At 37.2% G+C, this 15889-nt stretch overlaps 2 protein-coding genes across 2 annotated transcripts in view; both read left to right on the top strand.

Moving 5' to 3' along the window:
* The first annotated feature begins 808 nt into the window (after positions 1-808).
* LOC101297154 (probable receptor-like serine/threonine-protein kinase At4g34500-like) lies at positions 809-4333 on the top strand. Its single transcript, XM_004300936.1, has 7 exons — positions 809-1350; positions 2480-2584; positions 2674-2796; positions 2969-3139; positions 3238-3367; positions 3443-3652; positions 4137-4333. Exons 1-7 carry the CDS (start codon positions 809-811, stop codon positions 4155-4157), a joined length of 1302 nt encoding a protein of 433 aa, XP_004300984.1. The 3' UTR covers positions 4158-4333.
* A 7999-nt stretch (positions 4334-12332) lies between these two features.
* The window catches only part of LOC101297244 (adenylyl cyclase-associated protein 2-like), a 5469-nt gene continuing 1912 nt past the window's right edge, over positions 12333-15889 (top strand). Inside the window, exons 1-9 of the mRNA XM_004299045.1 lie at positions 12333-12602; positions 13128-13296; positions 13387-13451; positions 13627-13942; positions 14017-14164; positions 14260-14369; positions 14540-14595; positions 14674-14730; positions 14979-15122. Of these exons, the coding sequence (XP_004299093.1) occupies positions 12333-12602; positions 13128-13296; positions 13387-13451; positions 13627-13942; positions 14017-14164; positions 14260-14369; positions 14540-14595; positions 14674-14730; positions 14979-15122 (1335 nt within the window). The remainder of the gene's footprint in view (positions 12603-13127; positions 13297-13386; positions 13452-13626; positions 13943-14016; positions 14165-14259; positions 14370-14539; positions 14596-14673; positions 14731-14978; positions 15123-15889) is intronic.

Here is a 15889-nt window from a genome sequence, read left to right on the forward strand (position 1 = left end):
ATATCGTAAATGATGTATGCTAAAGAGTACCAAGTGACTAATATAATCCACCTGTTTATATTAAATATAAGAGGAGGAGCGCTCTACGTTATACATAAAACATACACTAAAAGTCCACCTAAGAAATCATACTAACTATACATTTCATAAGCCGTTACGTCTTACTCTCTAACCCAATATATCAGACACATCTTTTTAGCAGTTTGTAAATAAATATCTTCGGTACACGACGTGTATCTACACATACATACATGAACAGTTAAAATTAAAAAACATAATATATATTCATGATGTCCTTACATTTAAATTATTATAAATAACTAATATTATTCGATATACTTACACTACACATCGTGTATGCGGAATTATTTACACATAAATAAAAGACTCTGCTAGCTAGTTGAGGTTGGGTTGACCGTTGACCGTTGACCTCGCCAATTCGCAATCACTAAACTCGACCCCTAAACACTCAATAATTATTCTGTTAAAAAGATAATTTAAATTCTTGACCTGTCACAGTGGCATCTCCGTAATAATCTCGAACAGCAAACCCAAAACCCAACACTTGAGTTTTAGACTTAACTTTCACCTTTCGCTTTAGTGTCCGTTGAAACCGCACTCTCTCTCACTTCCTCTCTCTTTCAACCAAAATCCTCTTCCTAACTCGACTTTAACTTCAAGTCCTTTTTTTTTTTGGTCGAAACTTCAAGCCATTTCCTCCTCCTCCTCTTCTTCACACCAAACACTCCTCTCTCTTCCTTCTCCAATTTTTTTTTCACACCTCAATCCCTCCACCTCGCCGGAAACAATGTCGGCTGTCGACGACGAGATTCCGTCCCCGGATACTTCCCTCTCCCACAAGCTCACCTCCAAAACGGAGCTCCTCAACCTCAAGCTCTACGTCGTCATCGCCATCCTCCTTGCCGCCATCCTCGCCGCTTTCCTTCTCGTCTTCCTCTGCCTCCGCGCGCGTCGCCTCTCCCGCCGCATGCGCGTGAAACACAGCTCCGGCTCCATCCCTCTCGTCTCCAAAGAGATCGCCGAGATCAAGGAGCCGCAGCCTCGTCCGGATCCTCCTCCTCCTTCCGCCGCCGCTGAGGGTAAAACCGGAAACGAAAAGTCCAAGGGAGCTGATGTGTTACCGAGTTTGGATGTTGAGAAGGGGAAAGAGAGGAGCCGAGAGGGTGACGTGTTCGGGTGGGGCCGGTGGTATAGCCTGAAAGAGCTGGAGGATGCGACACGTGGATTCTCGGCAGAGAATGTGATTGGAGAAGGCGGATACGGCGTCGTTTACCGGGGAGCCTTGCAGGACGGCTCTGTTGTCGCCGTCAAGAACCTTCATAATAACAAGTACGTCCCTTTTTTTCACTTGGATTTTTTTTGAAATATTTCCAATTTTTCTTTATTCTACGAAAATTCAAATGTTCTTAGATTGGTTGATGAAGACGATCACGTTTTCTTAGATCCAAGCAAGGATCAATAATACTCTTTCTTGTTTGGTCTGATGAAGTAATATAATTCCTTCTGACATGCATGTTTGGACTTTGGATAGTTTATATTTCTGTTAGTTTATCTAGTCGCACATGAGCTCTAGCTTGGTAGGGGAAGGATTTAGAAGCTGGGTTTATATCTTTGCTGAAAGTAAAAAATAAGAATAAAAAAAACAGTTAAAACCTATTCCTTGGATGATGGATCTGTGTCAACTTCGTGTTTTGTCTTCTCCTCTCAGACAAAGCTTAAGCTGTAGTCTGGTACAGAGATTCCAGTGATCACAATTTACCGCGTGGCATATACTAGGGAAGAGGAAAATTTGATTTTTGGTTCATCAAACATAAATATCAGATAATATGTCACTAGATCAAATGAGGTCTAATACAGTCTAATCATTTAACGAACAAAATTTAGCGACACTAGGTAAAATTAGAAAAAGAAAAGAAAAATATGTTGATATTTTGGGTGTTGCTGTTGCATCATCTACACTTCTACAGTTCTACATTGCCCGTTTTTGTACGTAATTGTGTATAGGGCTGTACAATTAGCACCGTTGTGGTTGATTGAATGGCATATGCTTTGTTTAATTAGAAACAAAAAGTGACTGCCTATGTTCCGTGGTACTAGGAAAAGAACTTGATTAGTTTAGGCTTTAACCACTTTATTCTTCATTCTTTCTCTTTTTTACCTGTGTTATACTTTAAAAAACTTTTCCAAACTTGTGTTCATGCCTCTTGTTATGATGCTATGCTCTATACAGTTGCTTGTTACCACTTTTGATTGGTCAAAATGTTTGTGAGACCTTATCATCAAAAGATTCCAATTTTCCAATTAAACTAAAAGGGTAGGTGAGATATTGCATGCACAATTAAATGGCATTAAGTTTTCAACTGGACATTATAGTACTCAGAACATTTGCTAATTCAATTGATATGAACATGCGGGCTAGCATGTTAACTTACTTGCTTAATTGTAAAATTATATATAGGGGTCAAGCTCAGACAGAGTTTAAGGTGGAAGTGGAAGCCATAGGAAAAGTAAAGCATAAGAACTTGGTTGGTCTAATTGGTTATTGTGCAGAAGGTGCTCAAAGGTAACTCCAGCTTCAATATTTTCGCTTAAATGAGGCCAAAACTGCTCGTTTTCTAACAATATGTCCATGGGACTTGTTTTGACTTAAAGGATGCTTGTATATGAATATATTGACAATGGGAATTTGGAGCAGTGGTTGCACGGTGATGTTGGGCCTGTCAGCCCTCTGACTTGGGATATCAGAATGAAGATAGCCATTGGAACGGCAAAAGGGTATGCCAATTATCTCTTCTCCTTGTCCAGTTTAGCAGTTCTGATGTTTGAAAGAACAGCTAGCTATAAGTTACCTCAAAATGCTTTTCATTTTCCCTTATAATCCATTGCTTCTGCATTTATTTTCCATCTTTCAGCATTAGATCAACTTATTGCAACTTTCCTCTCACAGGCTGGCCTATTTGCATGAAGGGTTAGAACCCAAAGTGGTGCACCGTGATATAAAATCCAGCAACATTCTTCTGGATAGAAAGTGGAACCCAAGAGTGTCAGATTTTGGTTTGGCCAAGCTCTTGGGACCCGAGAAAAGTTATGTGACTACACGTGTAATGGGGACATTCGGGTTAGTTCTCGCTCAAATCGTAAAATTTTGTTTCATTGATGTGAATCCAGTTGGTGTCTCTACTATGTAGTATTGATTCTTTTTTATAATTGCTGTAGATATGTTTCTCCAGAGTATGCAAGTACAGGTATGCTTAATGAGGGGAGTGATGTATATAGTTTTGGTGTTCTACTTATGGAGATAATTACAGGGAGAAGCCCAATTGACTATTCCAGACCAGCTGGAGAGGTAAAATCAACTTTCCATTTTCTGCTTGCTAAAAGAGCTGCTTCCATATCATAATTGTTCTGATTGGTGCATCAGATGAACCTGGTTGATTGGTTTAAAGGAATGATCTCAAGTCGCCGTGGGGAGGATATTTTAGATCCATTGATAGAAGTTCAGCCCCCTCCAAGAGCTTTGAAGAGGGCAATGTTGGTTTGTCTCCGCTGTATAGATTTAGATGTCCATAAGCGACCAAAAATGGGGCAAATTGTTCATATGCTCGAGGCAGAAGACTTTCCTTATCGTTCGGTGAGTCCTTTGTTTATCATGGACATATCCATCCCACACAAAAGTACCACACATGCACACACTTTGACATATAAGTCATGAACTCACAAATGCTGTTATAAAAACTTCGTAAGAAGAAATTTCATTGCACACAACATTGCACCATAGTAGGAAATTTAAAGATCTCTAGTACATATATAACATTTTGGTTGAAAATGTGACAGTGTGACACCACATGCCTTACTTATAAGCAACTGTTAGTCCTTTAGAGGCAATACATTGGAGTGTTACCCTTACTCTCTGCAAATGGTTACCTCCACTTGGCAAGTCTAGATTAAGGCAGAGGTGCCACTTGGTCCAGATGGTCGAATTATTTAAAACTGATAAAATTACTCTATCTGCATAGTAGATTACCAGATTAAGATTTCTTAGACAGCAAGACAGTACTTCTCTTTTACCATCTTCTTCACTATCAGCTTCTTCCTGAGCATTTTATGACCTGCAGGATACCCGATCAGCTCGATAGATAGGAAGATCCTTTCCCTTCCCATGCAGTTGAAACCAATAATGTCCAATACCTGTCCAACTAATGCTGGGTAGTAAAGCAAGAGTCTGAGGTGGAGATCACTCGTTTTTTTTTGCTGATAAGTGGTACAGTTCCTGAGGCCGTTCACTATATCATGATTCATGACCCTCCATTATTAGTGTATATAAAACTTACAAGCCGGGAATGTGCATATATTATTTTGTACCTGTTGTGATATTTTTGGTGTACTGCATCATACTTAGAGATGAGATTGTAAATACGGTTATGCGACGATGAACTATGTTGTTAAGGACAATTTCTTCATCAGTTTCGAACAAGATTATTAGAAGATTTGAATACATATGGTTTGACTGGTTTACAATGCCAGGTCACTTGTAATAACAAACTGTTCCATTGCAACACAAGGTCAGCTTGAAGTTCCTAGTTACAGATAACATCCAATACAAGTAGTTGCCTTATTAGCTTGTTTCAGAGGGTTGGGACATGGTTGCAACTTCTTCTTCAGAAAACAAGAGAGGCTCCGGTAGAATTAGCAAGGTAAGAACTAATGAAGGGGTCCTTCCAACATCTCTACCACTGCTCATTGATGGTCCATCAGATGGAAGGGTCTGAATGCACCGAAGACTTATCAATCATCTTATTTCTTGCTATTTTGCTCTCTTCCTCTATTTCTTGTCTTTGAGTACAATGAAGCACCTCATGGGCGCCCTAAACTAAGAGAATCCGACCGAAAGGCAGGCAAACAAGAACTAGAGAGAATATTCAGCCACAACTTGAGATTGAGCCATTAGGAAGACCATGGCCCAAAGAAGCAACAACATCGGCTAAGAAGTTGGCCTCCGTGTAGATGTGGGTAAAGACAATGCTTTCAAAGCTGTCGGATAGCTAAGCAATCTCTCTAATAAAAGACCTGATACGACACAAATGGTAACCACCTGAATCCTTAAGTGGTTGAAGCGCAAAGCAGTTTGTAGACCGTCCTTGAGGGTAGCATATTTTGTTGTAGGGACCGAGACATTTCCAAGATTTCTAGCACCCTCACGAAGCTAGCAGCAACATGATTAGTGGTTATAAAACCATCAGAGTTAAGCTTCATAACCCCAACAAGAAGAGGGTGCCACTTGATTAGGTCCGGATATGTCATGGGCTTCTTGCAGTAGCGAGGTTGAAAGCTCAAGAGTAAATACCAACCGCAGCAGAAGCATGAACAACATCAGCATGAACGAAGTTGACTGATTGGAAACTAACATGCATTGTTTCGAGTCTCTTTTCCTAGTTTAATTTTTCAAACCTAGGTGCTATATGAAAAAGCGTTGAAGGCAATCTTCGACAATCTTAGGCCAGTGAGCTATACTGAGAGTAAATGCAGCAAGGGTTAATTGTATGGGTTGGATTGAGGGTTGGACCAAAAACACATCGGTAGAAAATTAGTCTAGGTTAAAACTGGGCCCCATGCGGGACCTATTTAGCTGGACCATGATCTGGGTTGAGAATTAACCCATCTCTTACCCTAGACCAATTTTTCAACTGAGCCCACATGACACTAGCTTGCACATGAGGGACAAATCTTGCACATGAGGGACAAATCTTGCACATGGGGCTGACACCTTTCCTCCAATGGTAATTTAATATGGATCGTTCAAATCAAAATCTGATAGACCATATTAAAAGGCAACATATATTTTATATAATGTGAATAATAATTGGTGTTTGGATTAATCTCGTTGTTGTATTATCAAACCAATGACTAAAGAGATCTGACAGACCATATTAAAAGGCAACATATATTTTATATAATGTGAATAGTAATTCATCTTTGGATTAATCTCGTTGTTGTATTATCAAACCAAAGACTAAAGACTGATATGGATGAGGTTGAGGATTACTCCAACCCACCTAAAATGGGTGCATTTGCTCTGAGGATACTTGTATAGTTGGAGAGGGGGAACCAATTGTTAAGATGATCTTCATCACACAAGGCAATTAATACCTACACCAATAACATTGTTGGAACAAGCAGCACTGTAGCAGTGCAAGTTCCTTCACCACCAAGTGTCTAGAGAGAGGTCATTTTCACGGCAAAGAACTTCTCAACTGGGCGTCTACATTTTCACCATTTTCTGCACTACCTGTCTCCACAAGATTTGTCAAGTCTCTCACAAAAGTCGAAGGGTTTGCTCTCACGGCCAGTGACTTGAAGAGTCTAGCCTCCCAGCCATGGTTGTAAGATCTGAATTTGATACTTAATGAAATCTATCTCATAATGAATACATAAAGCTTAAACAATCTAAGTTTTCGGGATAACAACAGCAGTATCTATCCTTACTGAAAGTTCCATAAACTGAATAACTAAAATTTACCCGAACAACTTGATTGATCCATGAAATCTTCTTCTGTTTTGCACCATATATGTCATTTTGTTGATGCATCTGGAATGCCTTTTGATCTTCTATTGAATCACTTCACTCTTGGTATTACGCTGCATGAACTTGAGTTGTCAATATGATCTTCTCCTGATTCCATTGTTATGTTTCTCTAAGTTAATGAAACTTTATTATGAGAAAACTAATTGTGTATCAACAGGGACCAAATCTAACTATATAGTACAGTTAATACATGTTAGTTTCTTCCATCAAGAAACTTTCATATCCTTCTAACTGCTCTTTAATTCAAAACTTTAATAAGATATTCCTAATAATTGTATTCAACTTATTTCAAAATCCAGATTATGAGTTTGACCTATATATGATTATTTTCAGTTTTTAAACTCATCTTCAATGCTTGAATTCAAATATCAGTTATATTATGTCTGCATCCTTATAATACAATGTCTAGTTCTTCAAGATATCTTACAATCTCCCATTGAACTTGACATTGTTTAGAATTCAGATATATATACAACACAGTATACTAAAGTGTGCACTTTGAATCCAATTCACATTAATAATCTGTTCTAAAATTCTGTCAGCTATATTTAACTACAATGAACCTAAGGATGGCTTAGGAAAATCACCATCATTCCAAGATCACAATGCAGCAAATAAAACCATATGAATTACCCCAAAATACAGTAACATATATATGCTTAAACTTAAGTAATCATCTGCAATATAAGCATAAACAGTCCTAACAAAATTTCAACATAAATTGAAGACTGAAATTTTATTTCACACTTGAGAATCATTTGTCTGCAAAATTGATATTTTATTAACAGCATTTATAGTTGTACAACTTTATTATGCAGCAAATAATGTATGAAATATATGAACATGAATGAACTACAATGTTTTATCCATCTTGAAAGAATAAAATAAATGTATATCGCAAATGCTTATTTGTTCACTTAATTTTGCTTAAACACTTACCTTTACAATTTGTCTCTCTTAAGATGTAGATGCCTCTCCCTTCTCACATTCTTGCATGCTAAAACTGCGAAGAAAACTTTGTCAACATAGTTTCTGAAAACAATCCTAAATCACATTAACCCACATAAAGACCTTGTTGCTTTGCCATCAATCACCTTAACCCTTCAAATGTCACAACATGATGATATACTATCACTCTAAAGAACACTTACAATCTAGTAATCGATCATTATGATGCAGAATATAAAATGAACATACTGAAAAAACCAATACAGCACCATCAAACCATTTACCCAAACTGATCATGCTTTTCCAAATTTTATCTTCCATACTCAAAACAAAATACCAATTGATGTACTTCCAAAACAAAATGTGCAACTAATCTTTCTATATATCTTTAAGTTCTACCTTTTTCATCGGTCTTGGCCTTGGGAAAACCATTGGCACCCTATAGGGTTTGTATGTATCAACCTAATATACCAAGGTCCACACTCCATTTTCTGCATACCTATGATCACAGTATCCAAGACACAATATCTCGTTGCTATATCATATCGAAAACTTTTCTCACATTTTGAACTTTCAATACATAATACATTTTCTTGACTTGGTAAATGTAAACTAATTCCTCAATGCAACCATTCAATAAGTAAGAACACTTATGCAATTTCTCATAATGATATAAATGTATCCATATTCAGTATCATCTTAGTTTCATTCAATTCACAAGCTCCCACTTGACCAGAAACTCAAACAAGTTATCTTATCTAGTAATTCTGATGTTGTTATCTAATGAATTTAGACTCTATAATTGAATCTGCTCATATAGTCATCTGGGATTGCACATCTTCTTTGTCCAAAATACTCACTTTTTTTGTCAAACTTTAAAACTATGAAACTTCTTAATTGACTACATCTAGAAAAACTGAACAACAATACGTTTACAATTATGTAGCTATTCAACACTGAATCATTAGAACCAAAAACTTAAGGGAAAATGCTCATTTAGTACTAATTTAAACCCTTCATTTCCCATTCCAATGACAATCTTTTTTATTAACCCATTTCAATATAAGGTAACATTTTTTATGCCCAAATGCACAAATCTGTATGCACAAATTTTTACTAAAGTCTTAACAAACCATATTATTTTAAGACTATTTTGCCCTCACCCTTTAAACATGCATAGAGAGAGAGAAAATGAAAGAGAGAATACTTGGCTGGAATCTCACTGCAACGATGTAACGACGACGACAACATGATGTATAAGACTACCTATATTGGCAGCCACAACCATAATTAGTTTTGCTGATTTGAACAAGTCATGATGTTTAGGTGAACAACATAACATGTAACTCCCTTAGGTTTGTTATCTTAATATGGAAATATGTAGTGGTGAACACCACTTGATGTTAAAATATTGGATCTTCAGATTAAAATACCAAGTAATTTCTATGTCCATGTAGTTCTTCTATTGCATAGCCTTTTCATTATTATGTTATATGAGTTGCTTCTAAAAGACTATAACATATGAGTTGGATTGTTTAATGCTTCAAAATAAAATATAAAGAAAATTATCTTACTCCATCACAGATTTGCTAATACTGACTTTATCATCCTAAAAGCTTTATGTCATCCCAAAACTTTCTATTTCCTTCATATCCTTGAAATGGGGATAGCTGAGGAAAATTAAAAACATGACTCCTAATAGATGTGGTATTCTTCTACCATTATCACTTATCAACCTTTAGTTGTTTTGCAAGGTAAACATTTTCTTTATCTCCATTTCATTTCCCTTACCAAGATAAAACTTTCATTTCCCTTACCAAGATAAAACTACCTAAATTTGTACATCAGAACAAATCTGCATAATCAAGCTGACCACTGGTAGAGATGTATTTAATAGTCTCCCACTAAAACTCAACTATCTTTCTTGACGCAAAAAAACTGTCAGATCTAGTCCATATTTCATTCCTCCTGGTGGATTTTATTCCATAATGATCATGGTAAATTGCACTTTAAATTGATCGGTTTAAAGTATCTAGTGTATCATAATACTAGAATATTCTAAACGTCCCAAAACGAATGAAAAATTCATGATTTGAATAATCATTCATACCAGATCATATAAGAAAAGATGAAAACTCAATCACTTTCAAGGCTCTGACTACCTTTGTGGTGTACATATCTCTAATGAAATCTGAAAGTCTCAAGTTCCATATATGCACAATCATAAACCAAATGCTTGATACATTTCTTTGGAAATCAATGTCAATTAATTTAAAGTTTTATGAAGTGATCTTTATATATATATATATATATATATATATTAGACTAAAAGAATAAATAGTTTCTGGTATACTAATCTATTTTGGTAGCATGTAGTAAGTGAAACTTAATCTATCCAATTTATATCATCTTTATGATCTACTTATTTCTGAAAAATCTCTTTTCCATTTCCCACTTTGGGGCATATGAACAAGAAAATTCGTATACAGTAGATCAGTTTCTTGAGTGCATACATATAGACATTTGAAACAATCTCATTTAAAACATATGTCATTTTTTTTAAAAAAAACTTTTTATTAAATAACTCACACACTCTACATATATCAATGAGGTTTGAACCTATGACATCAAAGTTGTTAGTTAACTACCTTAACCAACCACGCCACGGCTCACCGACAGTTAAAACATATGTCATGAATATATGGCATGTTCATGTAGTCAATTAATACAAATGATGTAAAACTGAACGAATCTAAATTGTCATGGACATCTTAAAAGTTCAAGTTTCATCTATATATATGTTTATATTCATAATCTAAAAGGATTAACTAAAAGTAATAGCAAAAGGAAATCTTCAAGTTTCTCTTTATGCAGATTAATATACCAACACATAATTCTAAATAACATCTACCGTGGGAACTTTTATTGTAGACTATATTAGAGCAAGTCATGATCTCGGTTTCATTATATTGAATTTAGTCTACTACATTTAGGATTCCACATAGCCTATCAATCCTAAATCTGCAGAATACATGAACAGTTACAAGAACACGTAAATACGAATATTCATCATGAAGGGGTTCATTGAAACAGAACATGATCAATCAGATCATATGAAGTTTAGGTTATGCTAAATGTAAACATATGCACATAGAGATTCTAAAATTTAATTACTTAACAAAAACTATATGCGGATTATTTGTAAGATCCCAGGATTCTAAAGAAACACAGAACATGTAATTTATATGAAGATAGACTGCTCTGATACCAATTGTAAGATCTGAATTTGATACTTAATGAAATCTATCTCATAATGAATACATGAAATTTAAACAATTTGTGTTTTCGGGATAGCAACAGCAGTATCTATCCTTATTAGAAGTTACATAAACTGAATAACTGCTTTTTAATTCAAAACTCAAATCAGATATTCCTAATAATTGTATTCAACTGATTTCAAAATCCAAATTATGAGTTTGATCTATATGATTATTTTCAGTCTTTAAACTCATCTTCAATGCTTGAATTCAAATACTAATTATATTATATCTGCATCATTTTAATACAATATCTAGTTCTTCAAGATATCTTACAATGGCGGCATTTCAGCACAGAGGTTGGAATGCTAAGGCAGTTGTGTGCTAATCTTATACACTCCCAGTGGCGCCGCCACAAAGCTAGGAGAGCTTTGTGCCGAAGCCTCTCCACTCCAATCTACTATTATGAGTCGTCTGGTTCGATTGTCTGCGAGCGGTAGAAAAAACGTACAATTACAATATCTACTTTGTTATTCATCATCAGAATTGTATCAAGACTAATCAAGGAGAACAACTTTCAACACCCTTTGTTGTATCGAGACTAACTGAGGATTACAATCTTCAAATTAAATTAGAACAACATTAGTTTTTCCTCAAACTCTAAACTATTAATTCCAATGGATAAACCAAACATAGCTAATAAACTTTTAGCAAATTTAAAAGGTCATATAAAGTTAACGTAAGTACCCTTGTACTTTTTCATTACTAGTTCAATTTCACACGAAGTTTTGAATAAATGGTTGTCGAACTCATAAGAATATAAATAAGTTTTAAACAAAGTCCCGTGATCATGAATTTATAATATCCCAAATGTTTCATCCAAAAACAACTCTGCAATCTAAGACGTCTTGTCTCCCCTATCTTGATGCTCAACTACTGAACCAAATGTTGTGGTTTCGAACTCATAATAGACTTCGTTTTATCTAATAACACAACACTAAATTAGTTGTTCAAACCTCACAAATCATGTAATGACCAAAAGTCTTTCTTTGATAAATGATCGCGTTTGACATTAGTGATCATTCCTAATATCCTCGGTAATTGTAGTGTAACCAAAATTAATCAACAAGACCAAAAAGGTGGAGAGAGATCGCTTAGGTCGCACGCCAAGTCCACAGGACCCCACATCACACTAACCAGCGCAGAATTAAAGATGTTTAAGTGACGTTCAACGACGCACGAACAGCCATGATTACCTCACTGTCCGCCACGTGTCACCTCCTCCCCCAAAAATCTGAAATCCCAAATCCGCGCGCCAAGTCTAATCCCAGACCCCGCCAAATCATAATTCACCCTTTCGGCGTCCAAAAAATCAAAAAATAAAAGAAACTAAAATTAAAAAAATAAAAACGTAAAAAGAAAAAAGAGAATAATAGCGAAAACGAACGCAGATGACACAGATCTAATCTAAAACGACACACAGACAGAGTGAGAGCGTCACAGAAGAGAGAGTTTTGAGCGGTATGGAGGAGAAGCTTATACAGAGGCTTGAGTCGGCGGTCACGCGCCTCGAGGCGCTGTCCTTCTCGGGAGGCTCTGCCGCCGCGGCGAGTGGCGACGACGCGCCGCTGGATCCGTCGGTTCTGGCCTTCCAGGATCTGATTGGGCAGTACGTCGCTAGGGTTTCGCGGGCGGCGGAGAAGATTGGGGGACAGGTGTTGGATATCACCAAGATTGTCGAGGAGGCTTTTGCTGCCCAGAAGGACCTGATTATCAAGGTCAAGCAACACAAGGTCAGTAAAACTTCTAATTGATTTCATTTTGCGCTGAGGCTTTGGCTTTTGTTTTTTTCATTTTCGTATTGTTTTGTTTGATTTGGATGGGGTGTTAGTTTTCGGAGTTTCGGATTTATGTATGGGTTGGATTTTAGATTAAGAGATGGTGAAATTCGAGATTGAGGTGAAGATTTAGTGGAATGTTAAATGTGATTGATTATGTTTAGGAACATTGGACCAATGTGCTATCTTTTTCTATGTTTTTGGATGATCGGCGAGTAGTTATGTAGTTATAAAGAACTGCTAGTCCTTTGTGTTGAAAAACGCCTTATTTAGCAATGAAATGATAATTTCAGAACTAAGAAGTAATCGACAAGCATATTGGAGATTAGGACTTCAACTTTGGTGGTAGAATGACTGAATGAGTTCAAGATTAGTAATCGTTTGGTGTATGAAGTACAATTGGGGTGCCCATGTTTAACTGCTTTCCCGGGCAACAAAATTTGTTTTGTTAACGAGCCTTTCTTTTCACTTTTGGTGCAGAAACCTGACAATGCAGGGTTGGTTGAATTTCTGAAGCCACTCAATGAGGTCATTACAAAGGCAAATAAATTGACAGAAGGGAGGCGATCTGATTTCTTCAATCACTTGAAGAGTGCTGCTGACAGTCTCTCAGCTTTAGCATGGATTGCCTATACAGGGAAAGATTGTGGTAATGGAAATGAACCATAACTATTCTCTGTTAGGAACGTGTGAACTCTTTCATCTTTCCAATCCCTTATGATTTTTTCTCCCTTTGAAGGTATGAGCATGCCTATTGCACATGTTGAAGAAAGTTGGCAGATGGCTGAATTTTACAACAACAAGGTACTCGTCATATCTTCTAGAGTCTCATGAATTGCATGAATATACATGCACATGTCCCAGAATCACATTGTCTAATTGCACATGCTGTTTCTCATGAACTTGTTGATCACCCATGCTTGCTTGAAGAAACGTTTCTGGTAAGAAGGTGCTGACTCTGTGACATGAAAACATACAGATTCTCGTCGAGTATAAAACCAAAGACCCAAATCATGTAGAGTGGGCCAAAGCTATAAAGGAACTATACTTACCTGGTTTGAGAGAATATGTTAAGAGTTTCTATCCGTTGGGTCCAGTCTGGAGTCCAACCGGCACAGCTGTTACTGCTGCTCCATCAAAACCAAAAGCCCCGGCACCAGGTGCACCTGCTCCTCCTCCTGCTCCATCGGCTTCACTCTTCAGTTCTGAAACTTCTCAGGCTTCTTCATCACGCCCAAAACAGGGGATGGCAGCTGTTTTTCAAGAGATCAATTCTGGCAAGCCTGTGACTTCAGGTAAATTTTGTCTCTGTTGATTCAGTATTTACTGCTACATTCTAGAGATGTGATTTGGTTTTCTTGTTCCCTAGGTCTGAGAAAGGTCACAGATGATATGAAGACAAAGAACCGTGCCGACAGAACTGGGGTTGTTGGTACCCAGGAGAAAGAAAGTCATACCAGTGCACCTGCTGTTTCTAAAGTAGGACCTCCGAAGTTTGAGCTTCAAATGGGTCGGAAGTGAGTGCTCACAACCATCGTACTATGGTTCAAATTCTTATGAGGGACTAATGCCAGTAAGCGATTCATATTTACGCGTGTTATGCCTTTGGCAGGTGGGCTGTTGAGAATCAGATTGGAAAGAAAGACTTGGTTATTAGTGAATGTGATGCAAAACAGTCGGTATATGTTTACGGATGCAAAGACTCTGTTTTGCAAATTCAAGGTAATTTAACTATATGCCAAACTTCATTCCCATTTCTTTAAATATCTTGAATGTCAAATTTTCTTTCCAAACCACCCATATACCAGATTCATATGGTATGTTATACACAGTTACTAGGCTACTTGTATGAAATGCCATGTGCAACTTATTGTTATTTGCTCAATATGCAGGGAAAGTAAACAACATTACAATTGACAAATGCACTAAGATGGGAGTTGTATTTCAGGTTAGTACATCATTATTATTGGAAGCAGTGCATATGGATGTATCGAGCCTGATTTTCTGTGTTCTCTTTTGATCACAGGATGTTGTGGCTGCTTTTGAAATCGTTAATTGCAACCGTGTCGAGGTTCAATGTCAGGTATCCAGTTTTCCTTTAAAATCTAGATGTTTCGATACTGAGTGTGTCCATAGTTTGTGATCCTAATGCTATTCAGCTGCATAGATGTTAGGAGTAACGTCAACAATATCTGGGGTATATAAAATGACATACCATCTTGTTATATTGTATGGAATGTTTGCAATGTTACCATCCTGCATTGCACTACGTTTGCTTATATAGTGCCATATACCCGGTTTTTGCATTAACTCATTTTATGGCTATTGCAGGGTTCTGCCCCAACAGTTTCAATTGACAACACAGCTGGCTGCCAATTTTATTTAAGCAAAGATGCTCTGTCTGTGTCTATAACAACTGCTAAATCAAGTGAAGTCAATATATTGGTACCTGGTGCTGAACCTGATGGCGATTGGGTATGTGTTCTCTTATTAAGTTTTTATTTGTGATATTTCTATGATGCAATATATATATATACACACACACAGTCTGTTTCAGATACGGACGTCCGCACCGCCTTAAAGTGCGGACGTCCCTCAGTTCGCCACGGACATCCCTTCGTTTGCCACCGTACGGCGCTGGCGAGGGCGCGCTTCCATCCCAGCGGACTCCAGCAGCGTCCCTGACCATTTTCTGCCGAATTCTAGTTTTCCGGCCAGATCATCCAAAACTTCAAACAAAGTCTGGCCGGAAAACTGGAATTCAGCGGACTCGCCGGGGATGGAAAGTGGTCGGGGAAGTTGCTAGAGTCCGCTGGGGTGGAGGCGCGCCCTCGCTGGTGGCGAAAGGAGAGACGTCTGCACTTTAAGAGCTGTGCGGACGTCCGCACCTGTTTTGATTATTTCTAGGGATATGGCATTTCACCAACTTCCTGATCAAATTTTTGCATCTACACCGTTCAATTCATTGGGTTATATGAGTAGATCATTTCTACAAATTTTCAGATAATTTAGTGATCGTTAACCCATTTAAAACTTCGATTTATTTTTAATGATCTTGAATGGTCCAGGTTTGATATAAAGTGTGTAACTTTTTGTTTTAATCTTAGTCATCCAACCTCATTAAATGACAGATCCAATGATGTGGGCTTATCCCTAAAAGTGACTAAAAATAGGGATCCCTCAATGGAAGGGCCCTATATATATATATATATATATATATATATATATATATATATATACTA

This window comes from Fragaria vesca, linkage group LG5 (assembly GCF_000184155.1).
Source record: "Fragaria vesca subsp. vesca linkage group LG5, FraVesHawaii_1.0, whole genome shotgun sequence".
Classification (NCBI taxonomy): Eukaryota; Viridiplantae; Streptophyta; class Magnoliopsida; order Rosales; family Rosaceae; genus Fragaria; species Fragaria vesca.